The sequence below is a fragment of the Hyperolius riggenbachi genome, chromosome 5 (genome assembly GCF_040937935.1).
Source record: "Hyperolius riggenbachi isolate aHypRig1 chromosome 5, aHypRig1.pri, whole genome shotgun sequence".
NCBI lineage: Eukaryota > Metazoa > Chordata > Amphibia > Anura > Hyperoliidae > Hyperolius > Hyperolius riggenbachi.
This window is the reverse complement of record NC_090650.1, coordinates 331,564,243-331,583,004: the sequence shown is the minus strand read 5'-3', so window position 1 is coordinate 331,583,004 and position 18,762 is coordinate 331,564,243. Positions and strand designations below refer to the sequence as shown.

The following is an 18,762-nucleotide window of genomic DNA, read 5'->3' as shown; positions in this document are numbered from 1 at the left end:
TACTTCAATTAATGTGTCATTGAGAAAAGGCCATGAAACAGTAAAAGCTTAAAAAGTTGGTTTAAATATAAAATAAAACTGTGGGATATCTTTAAAAGTCATTTTTAGAAGTAGGAGGACAGATACAATTGTTTATCTCTGTTTTTTTTTCCGCCTCGGATGTCTTTTAAAGGGAACCAGAGATGAATGTTTCACACAAAATAAACATATCAGTCGATAGCTTGTAAAGAATAAATGCTCTACCTGATAATTTCGCCGCTCTGGTGTGCCTTTTTTAGGGTTTTTTTTATCCATTATTGCTCCAGGAAAAATCAAATATGGCCGCCGGTTCATATCCCTTCTGCTTCCGGGTTATGAGTTGTTCTGGATGTGCTGTCTAGGCTTATGAGACTAGGCTGCTATTTAGGCTATATGAGAAAGGCTGCTGCAGCCTTTAATCTGTGTGCTTTCATTTTGGTATGATGTGCAGCTGCCTGTAGGAAGTGTCTCTCATAGGAATGAAACTGCAGTCATCATCAGTATCTATGCAGACAGAGTGCACACAGAGCACACAGATCATATTGCAGGCTTTTGCAGCCACACTTGTCTGTTTCAGAGATTCTCTCTCAGCAGCAGCAGCCCCTCCAAGGTCATCACAGCTCTCAGTATGCAAAGCAGGAAATCTGAGCCAGGAGGTGGCAGGTTTGGGCTTGAAAAGACTCCACAGAAGAGTGACTCAGCTATAATGATTCCAGGTCAAACCTAGACTGAGCCAGCCGGGAATTCTTATCACAGCTGATAATAGATTAATTAAGCAGATAAGAATGAAACTAAAAGCAGGGTAGGTGTTTACTGTCATGTTCCCACTGATAAATGTAATAAAATACATGAGGGTGCTTCGTCTCTGGTTCTCTTTAAAGAGTAACTGTCAGGCTGCAAAAGCTAATTTAAACCTCTATTCTCCTGTGTTAAACAGTTTAGAAGGAAGCCAAAAAGGCAATACTTAAGTTAAAAATCTCTCTTCGTTTTGATGTGTGCTTATCAGCAAGGATGTTAGACCCAAGCTCTTAAGAAGCCGAGAGCCGCATACCATACAGCAAAGCATTCTGGGGCCCTCCCCTCGGCTGCTAGTGATAAGTTACAGGACTCGTGTTACAAAAGCAGCAGCCCACAGCACTGAAAAAACTCCCAGCAGAGTACACTGCAGGAGTCCGCTATTGTTCCTAGCCACATGGCTAATTAATATTCACTGCACAGTAGTGTTTTACATTACCGATCTTTTGTGTGAGTCTAATCATCAGGAAGCAGGCAGGACATGACAACACATTTGGCTTCATAGGAGACAGACAAACATGGAACCTGCCATGAGCTGTCAGGAGCATCATTCTCTGCAAATACTTTATAAAGATTCTGTGAAATCCAAACGTGGACAGTGAAATGCATATGTAATTTTAAGTACAGCCAATGTTTAGCTACTGATATATGTGTTTATTTTCTCTGAGACCCTATACCTAACAGCTCCTCTTTAAGAACAGATTCAGGTTAAAAAAATGAACCTACAGTCCCTATCTCATCCGTTAACCAGGGACTGCCTGTATTTATAATTGTTTTTCTGAATGTTCTGTACACTGTGTTGAACTGTTCATATATCTGTGCTCTCCATGTATGTTTTTTGTACTAGGGAATACAGTGGCTTGCAAAAGTATTCGGCCCCTTTGAAGTTTTCCACTTTGTGTCACATTACTGCCACAAACATGAATCAATTTTATTGGAATTCCACATGAAAGACCAATACAAAGTGGAGTACACGTGAAAAGTGGAATGAAAATCATACATGATTCCAAACATTTCTTACAAATCAATAACTGCAAAGTGGGGTGTGCGTAATTATTCAGCCCCCTTTGGTCTGAGTGCCGTCAGTTGCCCATAGACATTTCCTGATGAGTGCTAATGACTAAATAGAGTGCACCTGTGTGTAATCTAATGTCAGTACAAATACAGCTGCTCTGTGACGGCCTCAGAGGTTGTCTAAGAGAATATTGGGAGCAGAATATTGGGAGCAACAACACCATGAAGTCCAAAGAACACACCAGACAGGTCAGGGATAAAGTTATTGAGCAATTTAAAGCAGGCTTAGGCTTCAAAAAGATTTCCAAAGCCTTGAACATCCCACGGAGCACTGTTCAAGCGATCATTCAGAAATAGGAGTATGGCACAACTGTAAACCTACCAAGACAAGGCCGTCCACCTAAGCCCACAGGCCGAACAAGGAGAGCGCTGATCAGAAATGCAGTCAAGAGGCCCATGGTGAATCTGGACGAGCTGCAGAAATCTACAGCTCAGGTGGGGGAATCTGTCCATAGGACAACTATTAGTCGTGCACTGCACAAAGTTGGCCTTTATGGAAGAGTGGCAAAAAGAAAGCCATTGTTAACAGAAAAGCATAAGAAGTCCCATTTGCAGTTTGCCACAAGCCATGTGGGGGACACAGCAAACATGTGGAAGAAGGTGCTCTGGTCAGATGAGACCAAAATTGAACTTTTTGGCCAAAATGCAAAACACTGTGTGTGGCGGAAAACGAACTCTGCACATCACTCAGAACACACCATCCCCACTGTTAAATATGGTGGTGGCAGCATCATGCTCTGGGGGTGCTTCTCTTCAGCAGGGTCAGGGAAGCTGGTCAGAGTTGATGGGAAGATGGATGGAGCCAAATACAGGGAAATCTTGGAAGAAAACCTCTTGGAGTCTGCAAAAGACTTGAGACTTGGGCGGAGATTCACCTTCCAGCAGGACAACAACCTTAAACATAAAGCCAGGGCAACAATGGAATGGTTTAAAACAAAACATATCCATGTGTTAGTTTAGGATAAGGACCAGAGGCGCCAAAAAGAGTAAAAACAATACTATGTTTAAAAACTTGGGGGGAAACGTATTCACCACCCTTTCAACAGACCAAAAGCCAATGGAAACCACAATGTTTGGTCAAAAAATTCATCAATTTATTGGTACTCCCAGGTGCTACGCGTTTCACGGGACTATCCCGCTTCCTCAGGCAATCAAACAGGAGTACAAGCTATAAAAGATACAGAATAATAACATACATGAAAACATAGAAACATGACCCCAAAAGCTTGTAATAACTTAAACTAATCAACACAGGAGTGAAAGCTCCACAGAATAGAATGTAAATCACCGTGCAAGCCTGTAGCTTAAATATATGATCATTGGAAATCATTTAAACCTCGGTATAGACACGTATTTCAAAAAGCAGATGTATAAACTATGTATCATATAAGCCATTGTTTCCAGTGTCCAAATAATCGAAGTGAATCAGAATGGCTCTTTTCACTCACTCTCTAGTGGTTTTTTAATGACCTTAAACGGTGGTATAGTGTATTACTTAATGCAGGTGACCGGGTAAATAAAAGGGGAGGGAGGGGAGAGCTTTGCTTAAAATACAGTGATGCCAAGAATTTACTATAATGCTAGATATATCCATAACAAACATTGGTGTCCAGTGTGGACAAAGCAGTAGAAAGAACTTACCGATTGGGGGTCTGGAACGAACTAGAGCGCCTCATTAGGAAAGCGAGGCGCGCTGGGCTCTATAAATAGTCCAAATGTGCGGAGAACGCCGTCTCCGCATTGTCCTATCTAACTTCCGCTGTGCTAGGCGGAAGTGGTGTATAGCGCGCATGCGCCGGAGGGTGTCGGCGCCATTTTGGTATTGGTATGTTGTGGGCAACATATGTTATGCTCGTATGCGGCTGTCACAGGAGCCCTAGTGGCTGACCGCACTTAGCCTTCTAAACGGTGCCAGCGCACAGATCGTGCGAACTCTGGTCGCAGTCAATGCGCAGGAACCGTTAAGAATTAGCCGCAGACAACTCAGAAGGGAGCCTGTGAGACACGGGTAATTACAACGTCACCTACTGGTTCAGAGTAAACTGCCACCACCGCGGTTACCATGGGACCGTGGAGCCCACTAACTGACTGACTAGTCCTGCGAATAAAACGGTTAAACACACGGTATTCTGTCTAGCCAACAACAAACAAACAGTAGCGTATCTTCAGAGACCCGGGATCAATTCTGTGTGTGTGCTGATAAGCAGGGTAGCTGACAGTGAATGACTTGGAGAAAGTCGTTTATTCACGCAATATAAATAATTAATATATACAGACAATTATTAAAATCACAATTATTAAGACAGTAATAGCCAGTATAAAAAATAAAAGAAGGGAGAAAAATACTTAGTTCCTGGAAAGATGTCCTTTTTGTGGGAAAACAGAGTTCTGGGTTTCAATTTGAGTTCAGAGTTCAGACCAGGTGGATGCCAGCATATCCTCAAGCTGGCATCTGATGAGTTCAAGATGTTTCAGTGTGGAGGACACTGAGTTTGGGTCCTCTGCCATTCTTATGCCCCTGCTTCAGTAGGAGGGAGTGAGGGCGGGGAGCCATACACCCCCTTAGAAGATGAGATGAGCCCTCCCCTTGTCCTGGGGGCTAGAAATCATATCTACCCATATATGGGCTCTATCTCACAGAACCGTACAGGTCAGGGCAGATTTATTAACATTTTCAGGTCTGTCTCGATTTACCCAGCGCCCTGATACCAGACATGAGGGGTGGGACCCCTGTGGTATCATCAGGGCATTTTCAAACTGCCTAACTGGCAGTCCTTACCTCAGAATGTTCTGAAACTTCCTCAGAACCAGCACCGGGGCTCATGCTACACTTCCCCCACGTTTGGCGAAGCTGCCATCTCAGGAACCCCAGAAATGTGACAGATCTGGGAAGTTATGGATTATGCTATGAGACTCAGGTTTATTCAGGATGTGTTCTAGCTGCTAACAGCTGACTTCCCTTTGATCTTTACCAGTGAGCAAGGTGTCAAGACCTCCCGGAGATTTGTAGCCTGCCTGGCTGCACCTAGGCATCCTGATCACCCCTTGGTTAATTAACATCTACATGAGATCAGCTAGGTGTCACCTTATACCTGATGGATGGGCCATCCGCACAGCTTGAAGCCAGGGACTCTCTGGGCCCAGGCTCATTAGCATATCAAAAGAGCCATCCAGCCTTTAGGATGGTGCTCTCTCTGCTAAGAAAAGGACTTCAGCTCCCCCTACACACTCAACTCAGATTGTATCGATTTGAAGCGCAATCGATGCAGGGAATCGAGTGCGATCGCTTTTTCTTCACGGGCGGTTACAGGACGCGCCTGCGGCCCCGCAACCGTCCGTGACAGCGGCCATCTAACGCTTCTTATGCGTCCGAAACGACGCGTACATACACAAACTACTAACGCTGCGTGCGCATAAATGCCAAAGGAATGTCAAAACGTTTCTATGCATTAGAAATAAATGCCATTTATATTGGGTGTGAATTAGCAAGGTAGTGGGAGCTTATAACTAGGGGGATACAGGCAGTACCTGGATACTGATTGGGTTTAAGTGGGGCTAGGGAAATTCTATTTACTGAAAGTTAGTATTCAGATCAATTTTTCACATTTATCACAAAAATAAATTAATAAAAAAATAAAAAAATATTAATAAAAAGCAAACAAACGACTAGTAATAAAAAGTAATAAAAACACAAAAATACACAAAAATTGCAAAAAATCACGTACATCACCTGATCGCAATAATTATATAAAAACACATGAATGCATATATTATCTAAAGCAGGAGTACATAAATGAATTAATATAAAATGAAAAATAAAATCAGCTTCAGTTGAACTGATAACATAATAACATTATAGTGGCAAAGGCCATTCATATTTCAGTAGATCAAATTAGGTAAAAGAGAGGACCATAGGTAAAAGAGAGGACAAGTATAATAAAACTTTATCAATCGTGTGCAACTCATGGCACGCATGAAATCCGTATCGTTTGGGTATAAATACCGATTTTTCTTTTTGTCTAAAATGCTTTTTCTAAAACCTCGTTTAGACCGTAAGGAACCAGACTTTTTAGAATATTAATCCAGTAAATCTCCTTCTGGCGCAAGGCTTCAAACGTGTTTGGGATGTGTGGGGAAATCGCCTCTATGAAGGTGATACGGAATAGCAAAGGATTGCGATCATGGTGTGTGCCAAAATGTCTGGAGACACTGTGAAGTGCTAGGTTATTGATAATATTCCTCTTATGTTGGCCGACCCTGCTGCGGGCCTCCTGGGTAGTACGGCCCACATATTGGAGGCCGCACGGACAGGAGATGAGATAGATAATGAACCGGGAATCACAATGTGTTGTTTTATGGGGTAAACACTTGATGTGACAGCTGAATGGAAAGTATTGGTATCACTCACAAACTGACAGGCTGTGCAACGGGGCTTGTTGCATGGATAGGATCCGGGTATGATATTACATTTGGACTGTATATTCCTGAGCCTACTTGGTGCCAGTAAATTCCGTAGATTGGGGGCCCTCCTAAATGTAAGTGGTGGTCTTTCCGGGATTGCTAGTTTTAGGTAGGGGTCTTGGAGTAGGAGGTCCCACCTATTTTGCAGTATTGATCTAATGGTTTTGTGTTGGGCACTGTATCTGGTAATGAAACGTGGGAATGGCGATTCCTGCGTTGTGGTTGATGTAGTTTTAGTAGGCGCTATTTGAGTAGCTTTGTGTCTGGCATCCCTTAATAACTTGTTTGGGTATTTGCGTTCCCTGAATTTATTCGTCAAAATTACAGACTGTGAAAAGAAATCCCCCTGATCTGTACAGTTACGAAAAATGCGTCTATACTGGCAATAGGGGGTATTGGTGGTCCAAGGTTTGTGATGATGGCTGTTGAAATGGATGTAATTATTAGCATCAACCTTTTTGAAAAAGGTTTTGGTTTTAATTCGATCTCCATCCACGTGTAGGGATAGGTCTAGGAAATCTATGGTAGTGCAATGGTGTTGAGCAGTGAATTGTAGGCCAGCTGTGTTATTGTTGAAGTAGTGGATGAAATGTGTGATACTATTAGAGTCACCATGCCAGATGAAGATTAAGTCGTCAATGTATCTTTTATAGAAAATAATATTATTGTGAAAGGGATGTTCGGGATGAAGTTTTAAAAGTTCTAGGAGGCCCATGGACAGGTTCGCAAACGAGGGCGCGAATGAACTGCCCATGGCCGTCCCGGTCAGCTGGTGGTAATACTTATTCTGGAAACTAAAGGTATTATGTGTCAAAATAAATTCAGCACATTGTGTAATGAAATTTCTCTGGGTCATGGGCATAAGTGGATTGGTACTAAGAAAATGGTCGACGGCCGTTAGTCCAAAATTATGGGGAATGTTAGTGTACAATGACGTTACATCGCATGTGAGCCAGTGGTAATTGTCCTGCCACACAATATCCTTCATCAACTGTATAAGGTGCTGCGAGTCCTTAAGGTAAGATGGGAGTGACCGTACATGAGGTTGAAGATGATGATCAACAAAGACAGACAGATTACTTGTAGCGGACTCGATACCTGATATGATTGGTCGGCCCGGTGGTTTGCTGAGTGTTTTGTGTATCTTGGGTAGGTAATAAAAGAAAGGGGTTCTGGGGTACTGATTAGTGAGAAAGGTTCTCTCCTTTTTCGTAAGAATGCCCTTAAAAAAGTTTTCATTTATAAATGCTTTTAGTGTATTGTTGTATTCCTCTGTCGGATCATGATCGAGGATGGCATAATGTAGGGGATTGTCTAACAGACGGGAGGCCTCCTCCAGATAATCCGCCCGATTTAGAAGAACGATACCCCCACCCTTGTCTGCAGGTCTAATCACGACATCATGCGTTGTTTTCAGTCTATGTAGAGCAGATTGTTCTGCACGTGTGAGATTGGAGGAGGGGGAATCCTGTAAGTTAATCTTTAGGAGATCCTCTAAAACCAAATCGTGAAAGGATTGTAGTAAATGGCCCTTGGATGCTGTAGGGTAGAATCTAGAGCGTCCCTTTAGCTGGGTGATAATGTACCTCTCAGTAGAGACCTCTCCTGGGTTTATTGTAACGGGTGGTATTAAGGGATTGTCAGTAATGATCAAACCATCATTAGGGCTGGCAGAAGATTCCTTGTGTTTTTTTATTGCAAAGTGACGTCTTAATGTAAGCTTCCGTATATAAGCATTGCGCGCTATACACCACTTCCACCTAGCACAGCGGAATTTAGATAGGACAATGCGGAGACGGCGTTCTCCGCACATTATGACTATTTATAGAGCCCAGCGCGCCTCGCTTTCCTACTGAGGCGCTCTAGTTCGTTCCAGACCCCCAATCGGTAAGTTCTTTCTACTGCTTTGTCCACACTGGACACCAATGTTTGTTATGGATATATCTAGCATTATAGTAAATTCTTGGCATCACTGTATTTTAAGCAAAGCTCTCCCCTCCCTCCCCTTTTATTTACCCGGTCACCTGCATTAAGTAATACACTATACCACCGTTTAAGGTCATTAAAAAACCACTAGAGAGTGAGTGAAAAGAGCCATTCTGATTCACTTCGATTATTTGGACACTGGAAACAATGGCTTATATGATACATAGTTTATACATCTGCTTTTTGAAATACGTGTCTATACCGAGGTTTAAATGATTTCCAATGATCATATATTTAAGCTACAGGCTTGCACGGTGATTTACATTCTATTCTGTGGAGCTTTCACTCCTGTGTTGATTAGTTTAAGTTATTACAAGCTTTTGGGGTCATGTTTCTATGTTTTCATGTATGTTATTATTCTGTATCTTTTATAGCTTGTACTCCTGTTTGATTGCCTGAGGAAGCGGGATAGTCCCGTGAAACGCGTAGCACCTGGGAGTACCAATAAATTGATGAATTTTTTGACCAAACGTTGTGGTTTCCATTGGCTTTTGGTCTGTTGAAAGGGTGGTGAATACGTTTCCCCCCAAGTTTTTAAACATAGTATTGTTTTTACTCTTTTTGGCGCCTCTGGTCCTTATCCTAAACAGAATGCAGTCCACCTGTGGTGGCAAGGATCTTTCCTAATTTCTTCTACAGAGAGCGACATCTTACACCTGAGTGGGGTCAGGTTCTAATTCTCCCCACCCGCATATGGAGTGGTTGCCTAGGGGCAACCCATGTTTGTGAGTATAAATCTATTTCGATTAATTGTGTCTCTATTGCTTTGAAATACCACACCATTTGGGCTCTCGGTCTTTTGTTTTTTGTCTCTTAAGTATATCCATGTGTTAGAATTGCCAAGTCAAAGTCCAAATCTAAATCCAATCGAGAATTTGTGGCAAGATCTGAAAACTGCTGTTCACAAATGCTGTCCATCTAATCTGACTGAGCTGGAGCTGTTTTGCAAAGAAGAATGGGCAGGGATTTCAGTCTCTAGATGTGCAAAGCTGGTAGAGACATACCCCAAAAAGACTGGCAGCTGTAATTGCAGCAAAAGGTGGTTCTACAAAGTATTGACTCAGGGGGCTGAATAATTACGCACACCCCACTTTGCAGTTATTGATTTGTAAAAAATGTTTGGAATCATGTATGATTTTCGTTCCACTTCTCACGTGTGCATCACCTTGTATTGGTCTTTCATGTAGAATTCCAATAAAATTGATTCATGTTTGTGGCAGTAATGTGACAAAATGTGGAAAACTTCAAGGGGGCCGAATACTTTTGCAAGCCACTGTATGTTTTACAGTACTAGAGAATATGTTGGCTCTATATAAATAATAATAATAGCCTGAGGAGATCATGTAGCAAATCTAAAGGGGTGATTGGGAAGCTGTCCTTCTTTAGATAACCCGATACGAAAATACAAACAACGAATTAACACTCATAGGGATCCAGCTATTTTTCTTAGGGCTGTAAGTAAAAATGAAACATTGATATTATGAGCCATTTTACTAGTAAATACAATCAGAGGACTGGTAGGGAAGCACATAACAAAGCATTTCCTACAGTTCAGTCCCCCTTTCAGTGGCCCCCTCCCTCTTCAAAAGGTAGCACTTTAGAGCACTGGCTTTACAAAGGCCTTGTATAAAGCTGGCCACTAACGGTCCAATTTCTAGCGAAAAATCGTTCGAGCGATCAGAAATTCTGATCGGACGAAAAATCGTTCACTACACCATCAACTAACCAATCATTGCTTCCTATCTATCACGACCACCAAGAAAATCCAAATTTTCGTTCGACGAAAATTCATTCGGGCGACATTTTTTCACTCGTTCATAATCGATTGTGTCCACCAATGGAGATTTTTTACAACCAATCAGATCAGAATTTCGGATCGCTCGAACGATTATTCGCTAGAAATTGGACCGTTAGTGGCCAGCTTTAGTGGGGGACCTCAGGACAATCTCCAGTGAAGTTGATTGACCTGAACAATGGTCATCAGACAAAGAGGCCACACCCGGGCAGCCCTGGGACATCCTATTTTCAAACACATCATTGCACCCATGCCTACGTGCATACGCGGGTGTGTCAGGACTAGGAGACAAGGGGAGCTGTGGTGGCCCCAAAGGAATGTGATCCGAGGGAGGCACTGGGGAGTAACAGTAAAGCTTGTTCAGATTTTGCTGTTTACTCTTTAAAGAAGTTCTTCACTACAACTTTTCAGATGCTCTGTTTGTAAGGATTTTCTATTATTATTTAGCATAGACTTTAAAATAACAAGAAAAGTAATTTGGGAAATAGGTGGTGCATTAGTGTCAATTCAGTGAACAGAGTACAAATTCTTTACTGCTGCAGCGCTGTGATGAGTCAGGTGGCGAAGCAATCTATTACAGTGTTACTGCTGCACTCCCAACCCCATTAGTCTGGTGTGAAATAAGACTACTGCCTGCATATGTCTTACAAATAGCCCGAAGCAGATTCAGGAATCATCTTAATTTGATCATTTTCAAGTAGTTTTTCCATTTGGCTTGTTAATGCAGCTAGAAATATGAAGAATCTCGTGTCTTATCAGAATGACTATTTTACTCTTTTTTTAATATTTAAATACGTTTCACATTCATGAACCTCATGAGATAAAAGATGTATTTTCAGGCAACATGGCAAAATAAAACTGCTTTGTGTTGAATTTGAGTGGCTTGCAGTGTCCCGTTGAATTTAAAATCCCCAAAAGGAGAACTGTACGTTGAAGACTATTTGCAACAGCATTTAACCATTAGTAGATGATTAAAGGGACTCCGAGCAGTACAGAAACTATGGAAAGATGCATACCATTTTGAAGCTCTCTTTCTCCTCTTTCTAACGATATATAAACCGCCGCCCTACGCCTTTTAGTTTTCGCTATTTTTGCGATGGAAATTGCGGCCGTTGTGATTTCGATCGCAAAAATATCGAAAACTAAAAGGTATAGGGCGGCGGTTATGTGTCGTTGGAAAGAGGAGAAAGAGAGCTTCAAAATGGTATGCATCTTTCCATAGTTTATGCACTGCTCGGAGTCCCTTTAAACATTTTTTCCTTTTTTTTAATTTAGTGTGTGTAAATCATGGCATTCTATTCTCATCTCATATATGCTACATATATAATGTACCTTCCCTTCCATGACCGTTAACAGGAAGGTGTGACTGAACTGGATCCACTGTGAATTCATTTCTTTATACTTATGACCCAGTTTGCAACAGTGGAGTAAATATTATATGTAATGCCAAGCTACCACACTGTACAAGCCTACAGTATGCTGTTACCCAGCACTTATATTTCAGTTGGGTCAGTAGATTTTTTATCTCTTTCAGCCCCTTACACACTCTTATGAGTTTTGGTTCATCATGAGCTTGCTGGGCAATCTGTAATTATAGCTAAGCACAGCTTGCTGTATGTTGTGGCCAGTTCAGCTAATTTGCTCAGTGACATTAGCTTCACAAGCTTTCCATGGTAAAGAATATGTTCAGCTCCATGGAAAGCCAAAAATTCAGGGCTATACTACCCCCCTATACCACCAGTGGTGGTGTGCCCATGGAACGGAGGTGCATCATACCTTACCTCTCCATTTGAGAGCACCTCTGTCAGTGAATTTGGAGATTTTTGGCCAAACTCTCTGGCTTGGTGGGGTGCCAGTAAATCATACAAAATCAGAGCAATCAAATAAGCACCATTGGCAGGAAGGCTAAGGTCAGTAACTCTAACCGTAACTCAAGCAATGTCAGGGAAGTGTAAGGTCAGCAACTTACACATGATCAAGATTAAGAATCAAGTATCACCAAAAACTGTCAGAAGATAGCACTGGACTGCTAAAAAGTAGGCATTTTACTAGTGCATGTACCCGCCTCACTGTGCAGAAAAGTATGCATGTGTGAAAGCATGAACTGCTTATGTGCACATGCCTCTAGCAGTCATCAGACTGGGTCCAGGATTGTGCTCATGCATGAGGAGGAGGCACAGGGAGATGGAGCAACACACCTGCAGGACATGCAACAGTACAGTAAAGGCAACTTGCAGGACCTATTTTTCAGGATGAATAGAGTAATGCTTTGTAACAGTGTTTGAGACAGGAAGAGATAGAGCGCACTCAGGGGAACAATACAGCAGTAGATTGGGTCATTTCAGAATAATCTCACTTCTAGAAGTTGCTGGCGAACCTGTACAGGAGTAGCCTGCGTGTAGACTTTTATCCCTCTAGCCAGGGATCAGCCACAAAGGCAGCTGGATTCCTTCTTCATTCGTATGGTAGTTGGCAAGCGAGCGGCTCTAAGGTTGTACACCCTGTCTGTGTGCGAGTCCGCTATATGCGACCACACAAACAGACTGTGGTGGATTTCAAAGCTTCAGCTCCAGGAGTGAGGAATCTAAAAGCAAAGCTCCAAGCTGCTCCGTGAGTCTTGCACAGGCAGCTCGCGGGCAGTTGGAGTGGTGGTCTAATTGTAATGCAGCGATGCGTGTAGGAAAGAAGAAACGGCGGCTGCCGTATAGTGTTGGTTAAAGTTTATTTAAGAATATTGCAACGTGTTTCAGGAGACCAAGTCCTCCTTTCATCAGGCAAAGACGATTTGTAACAAGCCTAGTGGGATTGACATTCTTGGCAAATTCTCTCCTGTACGAAAATATTTTCATTTGATGAGGTATTAAGAATGTCCACCCAATTTCCTGGAATTTAAGATGACCTCAAACTCAGAATCTTAATTGCTATCCATGGTAAGAAGAAAAAAAGATAGGTCAGGAAAAAAATTCAAGAATGCCATCTTGAGCCATGACATAGAACAATGGATTTATCTTAAGGCGGTGTGATTTGGCATGGACCAGGGAGCAGAGCTCCAAGCTTCGGGGCTTCACCTTTCTAATTACCCAAGATGCATGATGGAGTCAGTAGGACTTGGGGTTTTTTGTTCCAAGAAGCATTTTAAAAGCAGCATTGCCAACTATTAGTGGCCCGATACTGTAGCCTTCACCTTGGACCATAGTGATAGCCAGGAATGACCATGTCTCATCATTATGTTTTATCCAGTAAATCCAAGATCAGTATTCTTCCAGTTGGCGTGTTAATACTGCATATTTGATAGTTAATAGGGAATTAAAGTGGACCCAAACCAAACCTTTTTTTATTCATAATATTTAGTTGCACCACTCTGACACATACAAAGATAAATAAACACTCCTTCAAGCCTATGAGCATTTCAGTGCATGCTTTTCACCCTTCTCTTTTCATAACTAGAGCCATTCCTCCTTTGCTGGACACCTCCTACTCCACCAGTCTGCCAGATTCAGTCCCGGCAATATGAAAGGAAGGGAGGGGTTCCTCCAATAAATGTAAAATATTTGTCATCATGCAGCTGAAAAAAGGCTGCTATTTATTATTATAATTTAGAAAATAGATTTTATTTCTGAAACCTTGTATTTTTAATTTGGTCCACTTTAAGCCCCATGACAGAGAGGTTAGAACAAGGGACTTGCACCGGTGCCCATATGCAATTCACCTTTTCGCCTTCTTTTTCTTTAAGTTGATTTTTTCACACCTTGTCAATAAAATGCATTTTAAACCCCCAGGAAGCAAGAAAACACACAAATTCAATTTGGTAGTATTTTTTCTACTTCTTTTGTACTTTTTTAATTGTGAAATGCTGAAAAGCTATTTTAAAGAGAAGACAAAAAATGATCACCTAGGAGAAAACTTAAGAGGAAAAGGGAATAGCCTATGGGCCTGGATGTTTTAAAGTGTGAATATTTGTTGTTTTAGGGATACAGCAGGACAAGAAAGATTTCACACCCTCAGTGTGAGTTATTTCCGTGGAGCGCAGGGTTTCGTACTTGTTTATGATATCGCAAATACAAGCTCATTCGAAAATACCGCAATGTGGATGAAAGATATTCAAATGGTAAGTACCAACTATACATTTTCAAATGGCTTTTTCCTGACCTATAGCATTTAACATGTATGACAATTGTGTTAACTTATCCTTAGGTCTCCTTCACACTGGCGCGGTGCAGCAAATTGCCGAACTGCTACTGCAGCCTAATGATACCCTATGGGGAAGTTCATACTTCCCACATTGCTGTACACTGCGACAGAAGTGACTAATCTAACGCTAGCACAGAACTATGTTACAGGATCTACAGTATGTCCTACACTTAGCTAATCAATAAAATATCTGACTGACATCAGATAGATCATCTTCTGAAATTGTCATTGGAAGCTGCTCCAAATTTTGCTCCTGTGGGTATCAGGAGATTGTTGGCCACATAGTTTAGTGCATCAAGTGGTACAATACTAGCAGAGCAAAGGTTCCAAGTGGTGCACCAGTTGGTAGTCCTTGACCAATGAGTAATCAGCCACTAATGACTTGTCTGTGCCTAGCAGCCTCAGCAATCAGGTGCCTGCTTTTCAGCAGTCACGGTGACTCATCATCATTAGAAATACAAAAGGGTCACAAAAGATGTAGCTATTCTTACATTTTTGGCAGTTTATAGGATTCATGAATAAAAGAGTATACAGTATACAGGAAAATGTTTGGAATGAAAAAGCTGTCTATTTACACGCATATATAAATATGCGTGTAAATAGACAGCTATTTCATTCCAAACATTTTCCTGTTAACATGTTTTTCACCAGTGCATTTATCTGACTGTCCCCTTAATGGCGTTCTCAATAATCAGATGTGGCAAGAGCTGAAAAGCCTGTAACCGGTTCATTATTGTTAGTCTAATTTAATTTTGAATGAAAATGCAGGAAAGTGTCAGCCTTCATATTAGTGGCTTACAAAATGCAAGGGCTTCGTATTGTAACGCTGTCTGTCATCTGCGATGGATGTGGCCTGTAGTGCTTTGCAGAAGCTATCCATTTCCAAAGTCACCGCATCTTTGCAATTTACTTTTGTGATTCAGAAAGCTGGGGAAGAAGTGGAGGTGGTTCTCTTGGGAAATAAGTGTGACAAGGAAGACGAACGTGAGGTTTCAAAAGAGAGAGGGGAAAAGGTAAGCATTGATTATCTCTGCATAGAAAAGTATTTGAGTTAAGCGGGTACACTGCATCTGTAATGCGCCTGACCATGCAGTTCCGTCATTAGGAACTAATGTTGCTTAGAATGGAATTCGCATTCTGCAATATTGATTGCACTTCTTTCTTAAGCTGTAAGTTTGAAAAATGTCTTTTAATTTACGTATTAAAGTTTTATCCATTGTTTGAAACTTTAGAAACTTATTTATTGTCTGTTCTCTTTATTTGTAACTCTTTTTGAAATGTAAAATATGTGCACATCGTATTTAAAGGGTACATTTATTCTATATAAAAGTTAACTGAAAATTATAGTAAACCAAAACTGTATTGGGCAAAAGTAAAAATCAAACGTGTTAAAAATACTCAAGAAACTCAATATCCTCTTATAAACTCATTACTGTATGACTTCTTCATGACGGAGGCAGTCATTTTGGACCTGGGATAAAGCTGGCTCCTGGTTATATGCTCCTGCATGCACCAGTGTTCCCTTGCTCTGCATGCGTAGTGTACATCTTACAACATTTTCCCGCCCATGAAGCTGACCTTAAAGAGAACCTGAGATGGTTCATTGTGCCTAATTTATACTTACCTGGTGTTTCGTCCAGCCCCATGAGGATCGTGGCTCCCTTGCCGTCCTCCTGCTCCTCAGTCCCAGTATCTCCTTCAGTATCTTCATTTGTGATGTTCTGCGCATGCCTGGTCCAACCACACACAGCCCCCCACCCTCACATTCCCGCGGCCAGGAGTGCTCTGCGCTTGTTTCGGCCGCAGGAGAGTGACAGGGTGTGCATAGATAGCGAAAGCAATCCTGGGACAACGGTGTGGCCAGGGATGACTGCGAGGGAGCCCACAATCCTCATGGGGCTGTAGGAAACCCCAGGTAAGTTTATAAGTCACAGTATACCGTCTCAGGTGCACTTTAAACTGCTGTGCCAAGGCAAAGTAAACTTAAAGGGAACCTGAAGTGAGGAAACTTCATCTTTGATAAATACCTAAGTAGAGGAAAGAATCTCGGTTTCCATAGAGCCTTCCCAGTCCTCGGTCTGTCCAGTCGTTCATGCACCATCCCTGGTTGAAGTTCTTTGACCTGCTAGGTTGAATAGCTCTTTGGTACTCGATAATTACAGGCTTACTTTAATTGTATCAGTTGTGCTTCTATTTTAATGTCTTTAAAGCTCACTATACACCTTGCCATCTTGATTGTACAATCTTACCACTTCCATGTAGTATGAACTATTGTTAACCTCTTGAGGACTGCAGGGCTAGACCCCCCTAGTGACCAGGCCATTTTTCGTAAAATTGGTCACTGCAGCTTTAAGGCCAAGCTGCAGGGCCGCACAACATAGCACACAAGTGATCCCCCCCCCCCCTTTTCTCCCCACCAACAGAGCTCTCTGTTGGTGGGGTCTGATCGCTCCCCCCATGTTTATTTTTTTTTTAAATAAATATTAGTGTTGCCGTTTTTAAAGATAAAACCCCTGTTTCTTTAAATACTCTCCCTCCCTCCCCCCTCCCCCCAGCCAGCCAATCATAGCGATCAGCTCTCATAGGCTTCACCCTATGAGAGCCGATCGCTCTCTTGTCCCCCAGGGGGACAGCCGTGTCACACGGCTGTCCCCAGTGCATCGCTGTTGCTGATCGCAGTGCTGCAGCATGTAAATAGACGGCGACCACGCCGTCTAACAGTCTCCCGAACGGCAATAGCCGCTCGGAGACTGAAGGCGGGGGCGGAGCTCTGCCCCCCAAGCAGGAGATGCACGTGCAGCCTGCGCACAATCTCCTGCAAAACAGAGCCCCAGGACTTTACGCCAATCGGCGTTAGGCGGTCCTGGGGCTGCCGCCGCGGCCACGCCCATTGGCGTGACGCGGTCGGGAAGAGGTTAACACCCAATAATGGGGAGGCTTCCTGCTCCTCTTCACATAGAAAATGGAATGCAAATTCTGCCTGGCATGTGTGCCTGAACAGTAATCTCTGACCAGACTGAAGCATGATAGTGTGATACTACTTGTGGTTCTGACCAGGCCCAACTCAAGAGGGCTGCAGGTAGCACCCCAATACCAGGCTCAAGGTAGGGCAGCACATCATTTTACCTTGGAGGGGGCCCAAGTGGGCCTGGTTTGGGGCTCATAACAGATTTGAGATTCTGATTATGGCACTACCTCTGATTACCATCTAATGTCTGTACCAGACCTGAAGCCAAATAAAACCAAAAACTGAAGAACACATATTTTCAAAGCAATATTGATTAGTGTAACTGAAAAATATCACATTTAGAGTGGATTTTTAGTTTCAAAAATTCTCAGTGAAATAGTTTTTGCCTGCAATGTTACAATAAATTCTTAGTTATAATTGAAGGCTTACAATTATGGTACTTAAAGCAGACCTGAACTCAGAACTTCTTATCTGCTCTAAAATTAAGCAACAGCATAATAAGCTTTAGAGAAAAAAATATTCTTTATTACAGCTGATACAAATCCTGCAATAAATCTGCAGTTTGTCTACTTTCTGCTTTCATGGAAGTTGACATATTTTTAACATCCTGAGTTTACAAATGAGATCTCTGCCATGGCAGTCAGCTGACACAGCTTAGTGATCAGATTACAGCTTGTGATTAGGCACAGATGAGAGGGAATTAGACAGGTTAAACTCTAAATACATACAGGGTGCATTTCTTTATGTTTCCTTCTGTCCTGTGTAAGAGTTCAGGTCCACTTTAACATATTGTTTTGTAAATGTCAAGTCTGTGTCCCTAACACAAGCTCTTATTCATCCACTGGTATGACAAACGTGCAACAATGCTTTGTGAATGAGCTCCCTAAACTGTCTTCTGGGATAGCAAAAGTATTTGCAGCAGCATATGCAGGCTCCGTTCACTTTTTCAGCAAAAATTAACACGCATGTTCATCATCATCTTTTGCCATCATCTTCTGCCACATATTGTGTATGGGGTTGTAGGGATGCTGGGAAAAGTTGTCTAGCATCTATTGTTCCTACTTTGGGTGGCAAATGGTCACGCTCCAACTGCAGCCAGAACAGGATGTGATAAGGAATATAGTTTTGAAATTACATTTGGCCCATGGAACAGGTATTTTTTCCCACTTTGCCTTTTGCATGCTGTTTAGATTCATTCATTGATCTGTCATTAAAATTTGCCTTGTTCAATTTCAGGTTTAGTTGTGCTTTAAGATAACTTAATGCTTGAAGTCAACACATGTTTTTCCCAAAATCCTTCAGGGCAAGGTGAGACGTCGCCCCTCCCAGACGCAGGAACAGACAGCACTTCCCCTATAAAACATTGAAGCAGTTAGTCCACCCTCAGTGTGCTGTTTGTTCCTGCGTCCAGGCAGGTCGGCATTTCCCCTAGGGATTGAGCCTGTGTGCTGGGCTGCAGGTTTTAATTCCATGG

The 18,762-nt window shown here is 42.2% G+C and overlaps 1 protein-coding gene across 2 annotated transcripts in view; it reads left to right on the top strand.

The window, feature by feature from the left end:
• LOC137517720 (ras-related protein Rab-8B-like) overlaps positions 1 to 18,762 on the top strand; it is a 48,786-nt gene that overhangs the window by 17,087 nt on the left and 12,937 nt on the right. For both annotated transcript variants that reach the window (XM_068234739.1, XM_068234738.1), the window contains exons 3-4: positions 14,099 to 14,237; positions 15,244 to 15,333. In XM_068234739.1, the coding sequence (XP_068090840.1) occupies positions 14,099 to 14,237; positions 15,244 to 15,333 (229 nt within the window). The remainder of the gene's footprint in view (positions 1 to 14,098; positions 14,238 to 15,243; positions 15,334 to 18,762) is intronic.